Below are 20,878 nucleotides of genomic sequence, written 5' to 3' on the forward strand. Positions count from 1 at the left end.
CTCTTTTAATGAGTACTAGTGAATGATTTAGTAAAAATGACATTAGGAAATATTGTGGAAGAATGATCTCCTTTTATAGAAGAGTTTCTAGCTTTGTTCTGACATTGACACGTGTCATGTGTCCTTTTATAGAAGAGCTTCTAGCTTTGTTCTGACATTGACACGTGTCATGTGTCCTTTTATAGAAGAGCTTCTAGCTGTGTTCTGACATTGACACGTGTCATGTTATGATTGACTTCTGATGTTGACACGTGTCACACTGTGATTGGCTTCTGATGTCAACACGTGTCGCATTGTAATTGGTCTCCTAGTTGGAGGGAAACTCTTCTTGATCCTTGACGGTATAACGTTGACCGGTGCTCAGTAGTTTCGAGATTGGTCAAGTATGGTACAAATACTGTTTTTTTTTTTTGTTTGTTTGTTTCAAACGATAGAATAATCTGAATTAATCTATATGAGAATTCGAACATAAGACTCAAATAACAACGAGAATTTTAATGAAAAGTCCACAATACTGTTTGCTTTAACGAAAAAACACATTTTTACTAAGTCAAATCTGATATTCACGTTTTTTACACGAAACACGTTTGGTCAGACCTTAGAAAGTCAGATGTTTACACCCATTCCTTCAAACATCATGACGTAATCAGTGTTTCCCATCACTTTCTCGGGAAAATCCTCGTTTCTCAACCTCTCATATTATGAGTAGAGAAGGAGATAGAAATATCGGAGAGAAAGGGAGAAGAAGACATGGATGCGGAGCAGACCTTCATCCGAGTACAAGAGCGGTTCTCACAGATCCTGACGCCGAAAGTGAGAGCTGCTTTGGAGTATATGTACCTCTTCATCGCCATCACCTTGTTCTTTATTCTCGTTGTTATGCACGCCAATTACGTTCAACAGGTTTTTCCCTACTTCCTTGTGCGGATTTTTATGCTTTTATAGGGTTTTTGAATTTGAAATTCAGCTCGAGAATTGTAATTTGTGCTTACTTTTGCCTTAGTAGTTTGTTTTTCTTAGGGTTTTGATCAATTCGAGCTTAGTTCGTGTAAATCTTCACCAATTGCATTTCAGTTTGAGTTCCATTCATGTAAATTCTTGATCACTTGTAGGTCTTAATTTTGCAGATGTGCATTTTATTTTGTGAGTTCATACTTCACAGTAACATGGGTGGGTGAGCTCATAGTTGGCCCTCTTGATTGGGTCTTTAAAAGTTAAAATTAGATAGAGGATCAGTTCCGGTCGAGTTTCTTCAGCCTTGATGTCATCAAAATAGAGTTTATACAGTTTTTTTGTTTATCATGTTTCATATCTGAAATCAACTTATTGTAGTGTAGAATATGGATATAATGCCACATAGGGGCTTGAGCGCCGAGAAAGCGCCGAGAAAACTTGTATATTCACAAATCACGACTATTTCCCACCATATATGTGCTTTTATTTGTTGAGAATGTATTTGTGTCTCTGCATCCCCATACCCTTAAGTTCTGATCATTTTAGCTTTCAAGGAAAGGCTTGGATAATTGTTTACGTGTGCTCCAGATGTATGCCTACTTTTTGTTTTCCCTTTTTTTTTTTTTTTTTTTTTAGTTTTATTCCTTAATATCTTGTGAGCCTTTGAATTAACTTTGATTCTCTTGCATTGGAAGCCTGGCTGTTCAAGTGAACTTTCTGGTGTCGAAACAACAGAAGCCCAAATTATTCAAATTAAGGTATGTCATTTCTTGTCACGCCCCTGATTTGGCCCAATCTAAACCCGAGCAGGTGACCCTTCACGTTACTTTTAAGAGCTAAAAGTAGCTACTTTAAAGTCTCCAAAACTGAACATAAACAGTTCATTACCATTTATTACAATAAACCTCAAAATGAACTACAAAGGCTCCAAAATCCGGTAAAAGTACTAAACTGCCAAAGTACACAAAGCTATCAAAACAGCGACAGAAACATCTAATTCTTCCTAAAAGAACCAAAATCTCCAATCCAGCTAGACACCAACAAAGTGAAATGGGGGCCATGTCCTTTCAGATTTGAAAACATGTGGCTCCAAGATCCAGAATTCAGAAACAAATTCAAGGAATGGTGGCAATCGGAGCAAGTGGAGGGGTGGGAGGGTTATAAATTTATGAGCAAGTTAAAAGCCATGAAAAAAAAGGTGCAGAGCTGGAGTAAGGAGAGTTTTGGCGAAATCGAAAAAGTCTTGAAAGAAGCGGAAGTAAACATAGAGGAATTGGATAAGAGAGAGGGGGCGGAAGGCTTAGATTTTGAAGCTAGAAGTAAAAGGGAAGAACTCCAAAACCTGGTGGGAGACTTGGCTTTTAAAGAAGAAGTGAAATGGAGGCAGAGAAGCAAAGTGGAATGGGCAAAGGAAGGGGACGGTAATACAAGATTCTTCCATCGAGTTGCAAATGGAAGAAGGAAGAGAAACTATATTGAAAGGTTGGAGTCGGTTGGAGGGGGATTAATAGAGAATGCAAAAGAGATTGAAAAGCATATTGTAAATTTTTTCAAATCCTTATTTAGCAGTAACGACGAGGCATGTTGGGGTTTAGAAGGTATAAATTGGGCCCCAATAAGCGCCCTTGAGGCAAATTGGCTTGAGAGGCCTTTTGAGGAAGCAGAAGTGAAAAGAGCAGTTTTCGATTGTGGAAAGGACAAGTCACCAGGACCAGATGGTTTCTCTATGCAAATGTTCCAACATTGCTGGGATATTTTGAAGGAAGATATAATGAAGATCATGGAGGAGTTCTTTGAGAAAGGGATAATAAATGCAGTGATGAACGAAACATTCATTTGCCTAATCCCAAAGAAGTCAGATTCTTTGAAGGTGACGGATTATAGGCCCATCAGTTTAGTAACTGGATTGTATAAAATAATAGCGAAAACACTGGCTTCAAGATTGAAGGAGGTTTTGGTTACAACTGTCTCTCCACATCAGGGGGCGTTTGTTAAGGATCAACAAATTTTGGATGCTGTCCTCATTGCAAATGAAGTGGTAGAAGAGATAAGGCAGAAAAAAGAGAAGGGATTGGTGCTCAAGATCGACTTTGAAAAAGCGTACGATCATGTTGAATGGAGATTTCTGGAAGAAGTACTACAAAGAAAAGGTTTTGGCAATAGATGGAGGAAATGGATGCAGGGATGTTTATGCTCTGCAAATTTTTCTATTTTGATCAACGGGAGGCCTAGGGGAAAATTTCAAGCTTCAAGAGGACTGAGACAAGGCGACCCATTGTCACCCTTTCTCTTCACCTTAGTAGTCGATGTTTTGAGCAGGTTAATGGAGAAGGCTCAAGAAAATGATCTCATCAAAGGTTTGTGTATCGGGCAAGAAAAGGTGGAGATCTCTCATCTTCAATTTGCAGACGACACCATATTCTTCTTGACGGAAGACGAGGAAGTTTGGAACAACCTATTACAAGTGCTCAACTTATTCTGTTCAGTATCAGGATTGAAAATCAACAAAGCAAAGTGCTTTTTGGCCGGAATAAATTCAGAAAGTGAGAAATTAAACAGGATGGCAGTTTCTTGGGGTTGCGAGGTAGGATGTTGGCCTATAAAGTATATGGGACTTCACCTTGGGGGAAGGCCAAGAGCTATAAGGTTTTGGGATCCAGTGGTAGAAACAATGGAAAGAAGACTTCAAAGTTGGAAGAAGGCTTTCCTATCCAGAGGAGGTAGATTAACTCTAATTCAATCAGTCTTGGGAAGCTTGCCGATTTACTATATGTCATTGTTCAAAATTCCTGGCGGGGTAAGAAGACGTCTAGAAAAATTAATGAAAGGGTTTCTCTGGGAAGGCGTGGAGGAAGGTAAGAAAACCCATTTGGTCAAATGGGAGTTAGTTACTAAAAACAAGGAGGAAGGAGGTCTAGGGGTGGGGAATTTGAGGAATCAGAACGAAGCACTATTGGCTAAGTGGTTGTGGAGATTCCCAAGGGAGTCTCATTCCCTATGGCACAAGGTGATAAGAAGCAAGTATGGGCTACAAGTTAATGGATGGAATGCACTTCCTCCAAGGAGGGTTTCAAGTCGTAGCCCATGGAAAGACATTTCGAGTGGTGCTCATCAGTTTCTTAGATGTTGCAAGTTTGATGTGGGCAATGGAGAGAGGGTGAGGTTTTGGGAGGATGGGTGGTTAGCAGGGGGACCGCTGAAGGAGCAATTCCCCAGATTATTCTTATTATCGAGGAAGCATAATCATAACATATCTAGCTTTGTGGAAGCTTCGTCAAGTTCCTTGAGTTGGAACTTTGATTTTAGGAGAAATCTGAATGAGATGGAGATAGAAGAGGCGGCCAGCTTATTACAGAAAGTGGAAGTGGTTAGCTTGTCTCCATCAAAAATGGATAACAGAAGGTGGAACCTAGAAGCTTCAGGTTTGTTCACATGCAAATCCTATCGTTCATCGCTGAGCAACAATGGGATTGTGCACTATTATCCACCCTACTCTCAGATTTGGAAATCAAAAGTTCCTCCAAAGGTTAAAATACTTGTATGGCTTGTGGCCACTGGGAGTCTCAACACTTGCGACAAAATTAATGTGTTTATCCCCACATTGGTGTAGTTTATGTAAAGCTAAGGAGGAGAGTGTAAATCACATCTTTCTTCATTGCTCCTACTCGATCCAACTATGGTGGAAACTGTTTCAGGAGGTTAAAGTAAGTTGGGTCATTCCTAAAGGGTGTTTTGAGCTACTAAGCACCAATTTTAAGGCACTTGGAAAAGGGAAAAAATCCAAAGCTTTGTGGGGTTGCCTGGTATCGGCAATTTTTTGGAATATATGGCTGGAACGCAACAGAAGGATTTTTGAAGACTATACTGGAGTCGGGGCAGAAGTACTTTGGGGGAGAGTAAAATATTGGGCATCTTTTTGGGCTTCGGTTACTAAAGAGTTTGATAATTGCTCTCTATCTCAAATACTGTGGGATTTGTTAGCAGCAGTTAAGTGAGCTAGGTCTAGAATTGGCTACTGTAGCCAAATCCTATTGGGATTTTCCTTTCTAATTTGTTGGTGGACTTCTTATCCACTTCTATGTTTTTCACTATTCTTTAATAAAATTGTTTCTTCTCAAAAAAAAAAATGATACAAACAACATCTGTAATTCCTCATCAGTAAATCCAATGAGGCCTTATTCTCATGGTGGTGTGTTACTACCAACTGATCAAAGGTCCTGACTCCTTCACAAAGAAGGCACAAACACTATGATTCAGACAAACTGAGTCAACCACAATTTCAGATCCTATTCGATGTTTGACTATAAGCACTTTGAACGATGAAACAAAGGCAATGGTATATGAATCAATAATCAAAAGAGGTTCAAATGTCAAAGGGGCCAGCTTAACTGAACCAAAGCTCAATAACAAAGTAGCTCAGAGATTCATAAACATGGAGGCAAAGCAAAGCTAACAACACAAAAATACTTACAGATTCACTAAGCTTGAAACCATGAAATCCAACGGGAGATTGAGTTTGTTTCTTATTGTGGCCTAACAGACATCTCTTAAATACTAACTGTTGTTTTGATTTAGATAACTAGTGCAGGGTTGTGGTCGCAGAATAAGTCAGAGTTCACCAATGTGATGGATGATGCCCCAGACACAAAATCTGTAATGTATAAATTAGACTTTGCTAATGTAGATGGAGATGGATTGACATGTTTAGCTGCAAAATTTTTGTTGATTTGGGTTGGTTCTGGTGTTAGGAGTGGTAAGTTGGAACTGAAGACGGATACTGAAGTTCTGGATCGACAGACAGATAGCTCTACCAATAGCCCGAATACTATGGCAACACTTGATGATGCAATTGTCAAAAATGAAATAAAGGAGAGACGTAGTAGTTTTCTTTCACCTGTGAAAGAGACAGTTAAAGCCGCACTTGTTAACTTTATCAAACTGTGGAAAATGCGTCCCCGTCTCTTTTCAGTCTTTCGGAAACATGGAGCACATGTCATTGGAAATTTATGGGTAAGTAGACTGAGGCAATTGAAAATTAATAACTGAACTATAGTCATCCTTGGAACTACTAATATCTTGACCCTGTTTTCTAGTTACCAAAATCATTGGAATAAACCAGTGTGCATATTTGATTTGTGGTTGGTTTCTATACTTTGTAGCCATGTTATTACATTCTGCTGTTACTGCTATCCTTATAGGGTGTTCTACGTGCGTTGGAATATGTTGATGTGAATTTCTTTGACATAGTAGGAAATTTATATATCTCCCCATGTCTCAAATTTTCTCCATCATTTTGTTTTTAGGTGTCCCAAAATAGGTGCCCATAATCTAACAGCATTGCATAATTATGTAAACCTCCAATTACTTTTATTGATCCAAAATAAACTTATCAAAAGAAACAGCTCAAACCAATAGTGGGTAGTTTTGGAAGATTGCGATTATCAATAGTGACAGTATGTTATGTTTCAAGGTCCATTTACCTTTGATTTCATCTAGTTCATGTTGAAAATTATCATTACTGAAATTGCCATGGGCATGTCTCTTTTTTTCAATAAAGAAAAAATGGCTCTATCCACTTTGTCTTGATGTTTGAAGGATTTTGAAGAAGCCTTTCTTCCCCTTCTAATTTTTCTTTGTAGTTTCGTCCTACCTGCTGATTCCTTTAACATTGAAATAGTTGCCGCTTGCTGTTGTACTCTCTCTCTGCATTTGACCAATTTCATATTTGGAAACGGATTACATGAACATGCTTTGTGTGAACATTATTTGGCTTCTTGTATTGTAGTTCAAAGTCCTTTTTGCTGATTTTTATTTTGAAGTGCAGAACATTTCAGGGATACATTTAGATCTTGATATTCCCAAGTGGTTGCGCATACTTCATTTGGACAGGCTTAACTTGTATGCAGGTTTCTGACTATCCTTTTAACTATTCATTGCATAGCATCATTTTGGATTCCATACACCCATGTTTATTCTATTTTATATTTTCATCCGTGAAAAGAAAAACAGTTAGTTACATAGTGCATTTAAACTGAGTCTTATAGTTTAATAATTAAAGGAGCACAAACGATTTTTCCGCCTTTTCCTTTTTGGAAGAAGAAACAAATTTTTATTGCAAAGAAACAATAAAAATACGAGAGCGGACCAGAAGTCCACAAAGGCACAAACTTTTTCAATGATAATGAAAATAAGAATCTTTGCATTGGTTGGACGTGATTTTTTTTATACTTTTTTTGTACAAAGGATTTAAATTTGGAATGCTGTTTCCGTGATTTGGTTGCAAATGCTTGATTGGGATACAAAACAAAGGTATACAACGTCATTTTCAGCAAGTTGTCTGGAGACTCTGGATATTATGTTTGTGTAAGAGGATGTTTTTTAATGTTGAAAGTCAGGCCTTTGGAGTAGCATGGTGGAGAAGCATTTATAAGTGTTTGTTCTATTTGAAACTCCTATTTGCCATAGCACCAATTCTTAGTATATCTTGTAGATACCATGAAAATTGCTTGCGTGAATATTTTATGTAAATCATGAAGTCTTAATGCTAAATAGTGGACAACATAGATAACCTTGCTGCAGTACATTATCGCATCAAGGCTATCAATGGAACAAAATTTTGCTGTTGTACCATCCTTGAGTTCACTTGAGTCTCGCTGAAGATGTTGTCTATTCATTTGTTTTGAGTCATTCATCTAAAACTCTTTTTCTAATAAGATAATTTGTGACTGTTGTACCACTTGTAGTATACTCCGAAAAGGACAAATGGTTGAGCGGTTACTTTTTTGTTTTTTTGTTTTTTGTTTATTTTTTCTTTTTGCTAATAAGAGAGATTTCAACGATATGTACTTTTATTTTGGACAAAGCTAGGTTCTTTACCTTCTTTTGGGCATCATTGTCTAAGTAATTTAGGGACTTTCCTTTTATTTTCAGTCATTGGATTGGGTAAAGGTTGTGTTTTATTGTCCTGTTGTGTTTGGAGTTGGCTGCTGGAACCAAAGGCAGCAATTAGGAAAAGAAACATGAGAGCTGAACCCATGTTTCTAGTTATCGTTACTTTATAGCCAGTATAAAATATATTATCGAAGTTCACCTATTTGGATTGCACTGTTTTTGTTCAGTGTATCAGTTTTCAACAGCCTTTCTTGAGCTTATGAGAACTGAAAGTCATTGCTATTGACAACTTGTTTTGAATCTGTTTCAGTGCAGTGGCTTGAGAAAAGAAGCAAAACTTTTGAACCAACTTATTTGTACACCATGGAAAAGGTTAATTTTGAATGTAATAGATTATTTCCACTCATATCTCCCGAACTTTCTGATGAGTTGGACTGCACAGGTTTTGGATTCAGAAGCTTGTTTCGTAATAGTTTTCTAATGTCGTTATCAACTTTGTAGGGTTATTTCTTACTACCTGAAAGTGCCAGGTCTCGGCATAATATTCGTGCTGTAAACATTAGCATATCAGCTCGGCATTCTTGTTTTGGGAACAGGTAATGATATTATCTCCTGCAAATAACTACATATATTGGTTTGGGTGGTGTGCTTTTGGTTTTGGTAGTGAAATTTTTGTCTAGAACCCATACATTAAATCAAAGTCAACTTAACCCAAGTGCTTGTACATAAAAAATGAAACATCAGTTGTCTGCCTTGGCTTTGTATTTTTTCATAAACTACAGCTTACCTGTCATATGCAGGAGTGTTTTTTTGTTTTTAATCAGTAATATTGTGATTTATTTATTGGCCATTTTAATTGTTGTTTTTATTAATATATTTCTATGTTGTATACTGAGATAGCAGCCATACTTTTCTTTAGGCTTGGATAGGTTGTTACTAAAGTAACAATTTTTTGAAATTATTTTTCTCAGTAAGATGAGAGACTTGGGAGATCTTTTAACTTTTCGGATAGCCTGGTTGGGATCAAATATAGCTCAATAATTCAGGACTCTGATGAGTATATTGCTGATGTGTGCTATATTTTGCAATTTATCAACAATGGATACTCGTGGTGCACCTTTTACTTTCAGTTTCTTTTCTCATAAAAGCATTATTTATCTAAGAAATTTTTGTAATTTATAATTTATATTGATTTGTAACTTTGAGTTATTAATAAGCATATGAGAGTGGTAAACTAGTATGTGTTTTGATTGTTGTGGCTTACATTAAATCACCAGGTGGCAGCAGCTACTCATTAACAGATTTGTTGGATATGATACTATTTTAATAAATAGTTTATTGAGTTCACCTGGACAAGGTAAATTAGCGGTTAATTTCCTTTTTCCTTTCTATATGTGGCACTTGTAAATAAGCTAGGACATTTGGAGGAGAGCATTAATTAAATTTAGTGGCAAAAATGCCACTTGAGAGTGAGTTTCAGGACTTGTGCCTAAGCTTGTTATGATACACATTGCAGGATATCTTTATAATTTTCAGACAAAGGAGTTCTTTAATATTAGCTATGCACAAGAACCGCCACAAGGCCCTGCAAGGTTTGGAGGTTTGTTGACGTGTGCCTTCTATTTCCATTCTTGTGCAATGTTGTTTCATTGGGAATCTCACTAGTAAACATGACTTTTCACGTATAATTATAAGATGCCATGGCTTTTCTTTTACATCAGCCATTTCTTGTGAAATTTTCAATTTTGAGAAGCATTTGTTGTTGAGGTATATAAAATAAATTTTTTTGATGAATATGAACTTATGTTAAAAAGTAGTGCATCTACTTCTCAAATGCATAAAGAACGAAGAATACATAATGTACTTGTTAAGTATACCACTTAAACCTTTTTGTTATTCTGTAAAGCACCTGTGACAGCATGAGAATTCTTGTTTTTCTTTAATCAATCAGGGAGAGGGGGGGGGGGTGTCAAACTTTTAATCTCTTTCAATACTTGGGAAGACAAGTAGCACTACACCAAGAGCTAAGTTGGTAGAACATTACTCGAGTTTATTAATGGTATTTCTGGTCTCTGATATATTGGGAAATTTGGATCTGTAAGTATTTGCAGGAATAATGACTTTGAGATTAAAAGGGTTTGAACTTTATGGAAAATGATTGTAAGACGGGCCGAGAATTTTCACTGGGTGGCGACTGGGATTTAGGATTTTGGATGGTTTGGTTAAAGTAGCTGTACAACAATTGCATTATTTATCCTATTTACATTTTTTTTTCTTCATAATATTGATTTATAGATCTTGAATTTTGCTTTCCCAAAAAAAATATTTTATAAAAGGTGGCCACGTGGAATGTTTGTAATGATGTTTAAAACTGTGATGCTTTCAGTTTTACATTAAAGGTTAATTTGGGTATTTGAAAAAAAATTGTACAAGTAAGGATGTTATAACAAATTTTATAGAATTAAATCTGGCCAAACAATCAACTGAGGACACTCAAAAGTAAAATATGCTACATTATCAGGGACCTTAGACTAACTAAAGATCAAGTATTTATGAAAAAAAGGTGCTGAAACTTATTTTACTCTATATGCATTATGCTAAGAAAAATTCTGGCTTGATTTGCTTCCTGTGCAGACTACCTTGTGACAAAATGTGGTGTGCTTATGATGTCCATTTTTGTGTTCTTTACAACCACCATGTCTGTGTCATTCACATTGAGAGAGACACAGACTCGCATGCTGAAGTTCACAGGTTTGTGTTATTTAATTTTGTGTATTCTGGATAAAGCAAGACGCTAGCCTCCATTCACAATACATGCCCCCATTAGTGTCTTCTTCTGTCCTTGAGACAATGAAATAATGCATGTTAGGAAACTCTTAATTGTATTTTGACGTTAAATCAAGAAATACCATCTATTCACGTGTTAGTAATACTATCAAATTTAAGGTTTTGTTCACCGAAAACATCATCCATTTTGTTTCCCTGGTTTGATGAGTACATCATTTTTATAAATAAAGTGAGGTGGCAACGTAATTTTTTGGGTTTCCCTGCGCATCATACATCCTCCTTATCCTGCCTCTATATTTGGGTGCTTACTTTTGCCAAATTATTGCAGTGCAGCTTCAACACCATGCTCGTCATCAGCTTCCAACTTTCCAGTTAATTTTTGTGCATGTAATTGAATCACTTGTCTTCGTGCCGGTAAGAGTACATCTTTTTTGTTCACCATCACACAATATATAGTCAGTCAACGATTTTTTTGGAATTTTATTTATTCATTTACTTATGTTTACTTGCAAATGAAACTTTTGGATTTCCACATTTCATGCCAAACCATTTGTGGTCGCAGATAATGATTGGTATATTATTTTTTCTGTTCGAGTTTTATGACGATCAACTGCTGGCTTTTATGGTCCTCATACTTGTCTGGTTGAGTGAACTATTCACGCTAATCAGGTTTCTCTCTCTCCCTTTTAAATATGTGGCAGGAAAATTATTGGGTGCCATGCCTGTACACATAATGAGGACGTTTCAACTAAAAAATTATTCACTCTGAGAGACATTCCTTTCCACAGTTCATGTGATGGGAATCGTGCTGTCATTAGTCAATGCATGAGTTCATAGTTTTCATCAGGCCATATCTTGGTCGTAATATATAAATCAGATATGCGGTCTAGACACAAATGATTGCTCAACTTGTTGCTCTTTAGAATCTGGTATGTAGGCCTATTTTAGATTGGCAGTGTTGGGCTTAATATTACCTGGAAGTACTCCAGTTTTGAGGCAGGGTTAGGTTGTAACTGGCACTCTTTTGAAACTGATGTGGCTTTTGTCCCATGATCTCTGCAGTTGATTGCCTTGATCAAGGGGTTTTTTTATGCAGAGGCAATTTTATTAGGAAAAAAAAAGAAACAAACGGATAGGGTGGTCTAGCAGACCAGTCCTAACACTTCAACCACAACAAAGATCACAAAACCAAGCAAACAAAAACAAAAACAGCCTAAAGCCAAAAAAACATGTATTGAACTTGCTATGAGCTACCAACCAAGACAAAATTTTGACATTTGAAGGAACTCAAGATTTCCATATCAGCCGAAGGGGATGGAAAAATTGCTCATTTTCCAATTTGGTGGTGTGGTTGTAATGAGATCTGCACGAAAATGTTCCACCGGTGTCCAACGACCATCTCCTTGAGTACAGCCTAGAGTTGTGAATGATGACATTGTTGACCATACCTAGGAGGGATGAAGATTCTTCCACACCCCTCTCATTTAAATTCCTCCTAAAACCGAAGTTCCAATTCCTCCAACCATTAGAAGCATCCATTATCGAGAAATAACCTTGTTGCGAGAAGCAGACAGGTTGTAGAGTCTTGGAAACTGATCTTTCAAGCAAGAAGTACCCAACCACACATCTTCCCAAAACGGAATTCTTTTGCCATTTCCCACAACAAAGCTACAATTAGAAATCAAAGAGTTGAAAACCTTGGATATGTCTTTCCACTGGTCGTGACATGATCCAGTCAAAACAACCGTTGAATCCCACCCATTAGGTGAAACACCATATTTACTCTTACTCAACAAGTTCCATAAAGCTTCCGGACACAAAGGAACTGCAAAGCCACTTAGCTAGAAAGGCTTTATTTCTAGCCTCCAAATTTCCATTTCCCAGACCTTGGATATGTCTCCAAAGCCACTTAGCTACAAAGCAAATCACCAAGTGCCCTAAGATGTACCATGAAAGAGTTGAAAGCCTTGTTCATGGGCTTTGATAATGTGAGTCGCTATGTAACTTGGCTAAGATATGATCTTAGAAAGGTATTAAAGCCCAATGCATTGATAATGGCACCTCTTTAAGGCTAATTTTCCCTCCGTTGTGCACACTGCACACCCTATTTTTGCTACATTTCTAGTTTGTATCATGCTCTTCTCATTTGATTGCCCTTCTTGCAGTGTCCGGACGCCCATTTCTATGAAGTTCTTTCCCCGCTTCTTTTTGATCTACTTTCTTGTTTTCCACATCTATTTCTTTTCCTATACTTATGGTACGTATTACTTCTTGCTTTACTGTTAGATGGAAACTATTTTTTGTTTTGTTGCTAAAATCCTGCTTTCGAACTGTTTGCAGGTTTTTCTTATTTGGCTCTTTCTACAGCTGCCGCTTTTATGCAGCATCTCATTCTATACTTCTGGAACCGTTTTGAGGTAACCCTTAACCCTTATTGTGTAGATTCTTTCCCTTTAGGGCCTGGCTTATCGTTTAGATGAAATATTTTTGAATGACACGATCTATTGCAAACTACCATGGACTTTGCGTATTTTCGTAGTTTGACAAGAGACCAGAGGCATAATTGGTACAAGAATTTTACGGCACACTTGAGTGTGGTCTGTATGTTATTGTTGAGATCTTTAATGACCTTAATTAGTTGAAGTTTAACCAGTTATTATCTTGGTACACTCCCTGCAGGTACCAACTTTACAGAGGTTTATCCAAAATCGACGATCTCAGCTCCAGCAACACCCAGATTTCCACATTACCTCCTCAACGTTCCTTGCCTCAACGGTACAGATCACAAGATTGAACACAAGAAACCCCGACCTAGTTAATCCTGACTTGGCACCTGGACCCGGGCTGAGATCTGGATCAAATCCAGCAGTACCATCAAATGCAGCAGAAGCACCCGGCCTTCAAGAACAGTCCGGTAACGACAACCTAGACGGGGTGGGAAACCCTCAGGCTCCCGGCCAAGCTGATCTGAATCAAGCAGAGAATGGTCCCAACCCCGGTGCTATGAATTCATTCAGTTCGCTTCTGTTATGGATCTTAGGAGGGGCGTCCTCTGAAGGCGGCCTCAATTCCCTTCTTTCTATGTTCAGAGATGTGAGAGAGCAAGGACAAGTTTATGCGGAACCTCCTAGGCAAGAAAATCAAGATATACAAAGGTAGCATCAGAACATTGCACGTATGGACGAAGGCGGTCTTAGTTTGCTTCCTTTTGTTGTTGTAGATCTTCATGTATGTGAAGTAGTATAGCAAAGGTTACGCTGGATGTACATGTTTATATAGAAATGATAGGTTACATATCGTTTTAGTTTATCGAAGAATACAATCGAAAGCAAGAATCGGATTTGGTGATGTCCGATTTTTCCTAGTCAAGCTTCTCACTTGCAAGACATTTTTCGGTTTCATGAAGGAGATGGGCAACCTACCGCGAAATTAAATTTTTTGTACTCATTTTGTGTGTGGTTTAGGGTTTAGTCTGGTATATGTTTTTTCCTTAATCTTTTCGAGCCTGCAGACCATGCCGTATATTCGTAATCAATTGCCTAATTAAGGATGTGGAACAATAGTAGCAGAAGTATAAATGCTTCATCTGTATGTGAAATTGAAGAAATCGCATTAGGCGTTTTTACTTATAGAAGAAAACACGTGAGACTCTTTCTCTATGGTTTCCCAACCTTGCAAACTCCTTCGCCGCCGGCCCTAGCCTTTGGCTTGAGTGTCGATGGCTGTCCTTGTCCAAGTTCCCTGTTCTCCTCTTTCTCTCGTACTCTTGATCCTCTTCTCTCTTTTTCAATTTTCCCAAGAGATTTTTCTCAGTTTCCTTGAGCTTTGTCTCTAATTTTTCCTTGAGTTTCTCACTTTTGAGCTTCATGTCCCTCCTCTCCACCCCTCCCTATACTCTAGTTGTTCTTTTCCAAACCCAAAACTCTCCCCTCACTTTTCCCCTCTGCCTCCCTTCCCCATTAACCATCCCCATCCCATTCTTTGCTTTGATCTGTAGACTTTGGGCTGAATATGGTTGCCAGATTTATTTCCCTCCCCCAATGGCTTGCTGAATTTCCATCAAGGCCAAGTGTACTGCGACTTCGGCCAAAGTAAGGGTATTTTACATTCCCATTGGCCTCACCTTCTACCCATTACTATGTTTGTATATATTTGCAGGGATTCGTGAATGAGATTTGGATATAGTGACTATCTATTGGTTCTGCATCTTTGGTGAAGAAATCTGAATGTGGTGTGTTTCTTGTTGCGGGTTTGATAATTTTGTGCTGCAATGTCTTGTTCGTTTTCACCACTCGGTCGTTTTCTCTAGTGTTGCTGCTTCGGTAGCTCCTGGCAAGACTTTCGTGGCAATGACGGCGGCAGACGCTGCTTTCTGTGGTCAGAAATTAGGGATTTAGGTTTCCGTTTTAGTTTATTTAATTAGGCTGGGCTTTTATGTAGCTGTTCCCCCTGATGTATGTGGGTTTTTTTGTCTTCCTTTGTGTTGGCCTGTAACTTTCTATTAGATTAATTAAATTATCTTTTCAGACCAAAAAAAAAAAAGACCATTAGACTAGTTATTGTACTAATTTTATTTATGGGACATAATTAGTAAAATCACCCTCACAATTAGGGGTGCAAGTTGGAATGTCATTTCCAATTCCGCCATTAAAATTTTCAATCCGGAATCGAAAATTTATGAAGTAAAAAATTTCTAAAAAACTCAAATGAAACTTAGAATTCCTTTTGAAATTTTCTAAAAGTTTCTAAAATTATTTGATAAAAAAAAATTCCGAAATTTTATGTTTTTTCTTTTACTTATTTACTGAAATTACGTATTTTAATCATGCATTTTATTCCGGGCATATACGAAAATAGGGACAATTAGAAAATTCTGAAATTTGTAAAGTATACGAATTCTAAATTATGTTCAGAAAATTCTAAATTTAAAAATTATGTTCTGATCCATAATTTTTTGAAATAAATATTGAAAACCTTGTTTCCAATCCGATCATTCCAAAAATTGTGTTTCAATCCAAATTTTTTGAAATAAATATTGAGTTCTAATTTTTGGAGTGTGAAATTCTTTTTGTACCCTTCTCTAATGAAAGTAGGGTTCAGGGTTTAGGATGTTCTATGGGGTGGTTATTGACCCGTTTAATAAACGGGTCGCATTATGATGGAGGTCTCTGACCCGTTTTGAACAGATGGGTTTGCATTCGATTGGAATGAAGATTTCTTGATCCATTTTTACTTCCGATCCACGACCCAAACCCGACACGACCCATTGTCACCCCCATCGCTTTGCTTTCACTCAGAGCCTCCCTCTTCAGCAGCTCTTCGTTGTTCAAATTCCACTCACCGCAAAAAGGACAAGGGCTTTTGCTTTTGCTGAAAATATTCTCACCCATAAAGTCGAAAGGATATTTTCAGGTATTTTCTCTTTAAATATCCCATCTTTTTTCGTTCAATCTTTCAGTATTACGTTATATATACATATAATTTGATGGGTTTTAGTTAATCTGCTGAACAAATGAATGAAATGATCGATTGGTTTTGGAAATTTGTACGAAATGATTGGTGGGTTTTGAAATTCTTGACGGAATAAGTCGTAGGGTTTATGGGTTTATGCGTTATGTGTTGTCAATTCTGGGAGGAGAAAGAACCCGGCAGCGTCGCCAAGCGTTGCTCCTGGCCGGCGTAAATAATGAAGTCCGTGAGCAGCTAATGGATGAAGATACTATTAATACAAACAAAACTACTAGATAAGCCTCTGAACAAGAACCAATTCCCATAAGATATCTTAAGGAATGACACAAACATCCCACCAACAAAACTGAGCGCATTGGTGTTCTAGGATTCTAGGATTCTAGGATTCATACAGCCGACCCACTTAGTGGGATAAGGCTTTGTTGGTGGTGTTGTTGTAAAGAAAAATGAAGAATCTCAGTCTCATATCACAGAGAGCAGCCACAGTTGTTCCGCAGAACAAATAATGTGAATTAAATCAATATGATTAAATCCACCCCTGGCTCAAAACCATTAGTTATGGATTGAAGAGAACCTCAAAGTTCACTCCTTTTGAATTCAAATTTAAACACTTACTTGATCGTGTTTAGGATTTGATAGCTTTTCTTTTTGGCCTTGGCTTTCAGTGGGAATACCTGCGGTTCACGTTTTCTTTCTGCAACAATGGATTCTTTTTAGGTTGTTCATTATTTTGTTTCCACCATTTGTCTGGCTTTTCCTTGATTTGAGTATCTTAATGACTTTACCAATTTTCAGACCGCTAGTTGTCTGCCTCTTTGTTTAATCGTGCATTGTTGGAAGTTGTTAGTGTGTGGAGTGAAGTTGAGATTCTGAGAGAAATCAGTCATCAGTGCGCTATTTGAGTACTTTTGGGGAATTTACTTCTGAAGATATGAACCAACATCTAGCAAAATGAGTTTACGCTGTAAATTGGTTTCTTACAACAAAGTACATAAGTCTGTTCTATTACTTCCTAAAAGTGTTTCCTTGTGTTTTTTCATTATGATGAACTTATTCTAGATCATATCATAGATGTAAGGTCAGGATTATTGATTGACGAGAAATCAATTGCTGATGTTTAGGAGAAGTATAAGTTATATTCATAATATCTTGCATGATTTAATGTCAAACTATCATGCAAGTTGTTATCTATGCTTTCTTTTTTTCTTTTTGCTGTTTTTCTTGTATCATGTCATTTTTGGCCATTATACCCAGTCGCAACCACTTACCAAACGCTCACAAACTGCTTTTTGGACTACATCAGATTTAGAAACACAGCTTATGGTGAAGGCTAAACAATCATTAATTTTTGGGTGAAAGCTAATTTCCTTTAAGTCTCCCGTTTCTAATCTTTGGGTGAAGGGCCAGCAATCATGAATTTTCTTATTATTCAAAAATGAAAGGGAGCTGCTATATGCACTCCAAAACAGTCATCATGCACTCCTCCCTAATGCAAAAAATAAAGATGGAAGAAGGTAGAATGAATCTTTTGGAGTGCTAATACCAATTCCCAAAAGAAATTCAGATATCAAACATTTACCAACATTTCTGATTGAGCCATGAGTGAATATTTCCGCTCATGGTTCTGCTTTTCTCCCTTAATAATGTCAGTTTGATTCTTAATTTCTTCTAAATCATTTATAAATCGGTAATCTGTGCGTTTGCAGAGAGAGTGAAACAAAACTGAGTAACTGGGCAAAATGTGGAAGCGAGTGGTATCAACCCCATCCGCTCAGCTCCAAACCCTTGCCTCAACCTCAGGCTCACATAGATCCTCATGTCTCAGACACATCTTTCGACTCCTCATCTTCACACCATCCTCCTCTTCAATGGTGCCGTATCAGCGATCCCGTGCTCTCTCCTCCTCCCACGCCACCTTTACTTCCTATTCCAGTGCATCTGCATTTGCTATGGGTCATGAACATGAGGAAGTTGAGGCAGAGCATCAGGTTAAAAAATTAACTACACTTCTCTTTTTGCAGTTTTAAAGATATCAAATTTTCTTAATTGCGGGATATATAGTGATTTAATTTCAATTAATGTTTATACAGAGTAGGATCAATACATCTAATCAGAGTGGAACTGATGGTGGGTATTCTGGTCAAAATAGTTGGCAGTTGCAGCAGAAACTATATGGGTCTTGTGTGGATGGTTCACGGGATCCCAAGCAGAGCTCAAATCAGTACAATCAGAGTTACAATGGGACTTTCTGGAGAGGCACAGGCAATGAATTTCTAAATGACCCAGTTCAACGAAATGGAAATTTCCGAGGGTATTACGGTTATGAAAATGGAGGGTTGCAAAACACCCCAAACCTGAACAGGAAACAATTAGGAAATGGAAATATACAGAATCCATATGTGTCTCAGCAAGAGAGATCAATAGAAGTTAGACAGAACCCTGATGGTTTTAATTCACAAGGAAATTCAGGGTCTCAGGGAAACCCAAATCAGAATTCTATGCAAAGTTATGCACAGTATCAGCAAAATACCAATGGTCATCAGCAGAACCCTAGTTATGGACAATATCAACAGAATTCTAGTTATGCATATGGACAATATCAGCAACAACCTAGTTATGCGCAATACCAGCAACACCCTAGTATGGGGCAATACCAGCAAAGCCCCCGCATTGGACAATATCAGACAAATTCAGATGCTTTTCAAAATACGATAGTGGATTCTCACATGGGAAGTGAGTCAAAATCTGAGGGGCAATTGATTGAGGCTTCGGAAAATAGCCCGTCTAGTTCTAGTCTTGAAGAGTTGGATCGTTTTTGCAAGGAGGGGAAAGTTAAGGAGGCTGTGGAAATCTTGGGACTGCTAGAGAAGCAGCATGTTCATGTGGATTTGCATCTCTATTTACAGTTAATGCAGGCATGCGGTGAGGCTAAGGCTCTACAAGAAGCAAAAATTGTTCATGACAGCATTACAAGATTATTGCCTCCTCTGAATGTGAGTACGTACAACAGAATCTTGGAGATGTATTCTAAATGTGGTTCTATGGACAACGCATTTTTGGTTTTCAACAAGATGCCTAACCGGAATTTGACATCGTGGGACATTATGATAACATGGCTTGCTAAGAATGGTCTTGGGGAAGATGCCATTGATCTATTCACCCAATTCAAAAAAGCAGGCTTGAAACCTGATGGCCAATTGTTTATTGGGGTTTTATACGCTTGTAGTGTTGTGGGAGATGTGAATGAGGGATTGCTGCATTTTGAATCAATGAGCAAACATTATGGTATTGTCCCAAATATGGATCATTATGTGAGTGTAGTAGCTATGCTAGGAAGTACGGGCTATCTGGATGAAGCTTTGGAATTCATTGAAAAGATGCCATTGGAACCTAACGTCGATGTTTGGAAGACCTTGATGACTCACTGCAGAGTTCATGGCCAGTTGGAGCTTGGGGACCGCTGTGCAGAGCTTATTGAGCAGCTAGATCCCTCCTGCTTAGATGAGCAGTCAAAAGCTGGCCTTATTCCTGTAAAAGAATCTGACCTGGTAAAGGAGAAAGAGAACAAAAAATTGGCAGCACAAAATCTTTTAGAAGTCAGGAGCCGAGTCCATGAATATCGAGCAGGTGATAAATCTCATCCTGAGAACGATGAGATTTATGCTCAACTTAGGGGTTTAAGGGAACAAATGAAGGAGGCTGGTTACATTCCGGAGACTAGATTTGTGCTACATGACATAGATCAGGAAGGCAAGGAAGATGCTCTGCTTGCCCATAGTGAGCGACTTGCTCTCGCTCATGGCCTCATCAGCAGCTCAGCTCGTTCAACTATTAGAGTAATCAAGAATCTTCGTGTTTGTGGTGATTGCCATAATGCGTTGAAGATCATTTCGAAAATTGTAGGCCGAAAACTCATCATGCGAGATGCTAAGAGGTTCCACCATTTCGAAGACGGCTTGTGCTCTTGCCGAGATTATTGGTGAACAAATGAAACTTGATTTATTCTTCTATGTCAGGTATTGTTACAAACTGTATTTTGAGTACTTGAAATGCAGCCATAAACCGCTTCCTTAGTATGAGACAAGTTTTATCTATCCCATATGCAGAACCAAACACAACGCAAAAGTAGTAGAAAGAATAGGTCGAAGAAACTCCTATGAAGCCTTATACAACAACAATAACTAAGCGACAGCCCACTATGTGGGTTCGTTTACATGAATCTTAGAACGTCATTGCACTCGATTTTGCACCAAGTCTTCTGTTATCTCCAAGTACTCCATATATTTTCTTAAAGTCTCTTGAAAAGTCTTCACAAGTCTTTTTCCACCCCTTTTGACACTAAGCTTCTGTCACATCTTCTAAGTGAAGCATCCGTAGGTCTTCAGTTCACGTGTTCAACCCACCTTAATTGATTTCCTCTTATCTTACCTTCAATTGTGGTCACTCCTAATTTATCTTGGATATCCTCGTTCCTTATCTTATCATTTCTCGTGTGTTCACACATCCAACGAAGCATTTTCATTCTTGCTACACTCATTTTTTGCATGTGTTGCTTTATGACCGCCCAACCTTCGTGACATAAAGCATTGTTGGCCTTATAGCCGTCTTATAAATTTTTTCCTTGAATTTTAGTGGCATACGATAATCGGACAACATTATCGAAACACTCTTCCACTTCATCAATCCGGCTTGTATTTTATAGTTGAGATCTCCATCTAATTTTACATTCTTTTGCAAAATAGATCCAAGATGGTGAAAGCGTTCACCCTTTGATGCT

The 20,878-nt window shown here is 37.9% G+C and overlaps 1 protein-coding gene and 1 pseudogene across 2 annotated transcripts; both read left to right on the plus strand.

Moving 5' to 3' along the window:
- The first annotated feature begins 652 nt into the window (after window positions 1-652).
- Window positions 653-14,079, plus strand: LOC126632539 (membralin-like protein At1g60995). Of its 2 annotated transcripts, XM_050302964.1 has the most exons (15): window positions 655-903; window positions 1,650-1,712; window positions 5,530-5,612; window positions 5,703-5,964; window positions 6,779-6,860; window positions 8,156-8,217; window positions 8,347-8,441; window positions 9,123-9,202; window positions 9,362-9,445; window positions 10,480-10,596; window positions 10,961-11,046; window positions 11,195-11,301; window positions 12,798-12,889; window positions 12,973-13,049; window positions 13,312-14,079. In XM_050302964.1, exons 1-15 carry the CDS (start codon window positions 751-753, stop codon window positions 13,789-13,791), a joined length of 1,923 nt encoding a protein of 640 aa, XP_050158921.1. In that variant the 5' UTR covers window positions 655-750; the 3' UTR covers window positions 13,792-14,079. The 2 variants fall into 2 exon arrangements, with proteins under 2 accessions (XP_050158920.1, XP_050158921.1); XM_050302963.1 differs by having other exon boundaries at window positions 653-903; window positions 5,530-5,964.
- Window positions 14,080-15,782: 1,703 nt separating this feature from the next.
- On the plus strand, window positions 15,783-20,177 carry LOC126632537 (pentatricopeptide repeat-containing protein At4g32450, mitochondrial-like; annotated as a pseudogene).
- Window positions 20,178-20,878: the final 701 nt, after the last annotated feature.

The sequence above is a fragment of the Malus sylvestris genome, chromosome 8 (assembly GCF_916048215.2).
Source record: "Malus sylvestris chromosome 8, drMalSylv7.2, whole genome shotgun sequence".
In the NCBI taxonomy this organism is placed as follows: Eukaryota; Viridiplantae; Streptophyta; class Magnoliopsida; order Rosales; family Rosaceae; genus Malus; species Malus sylvestris.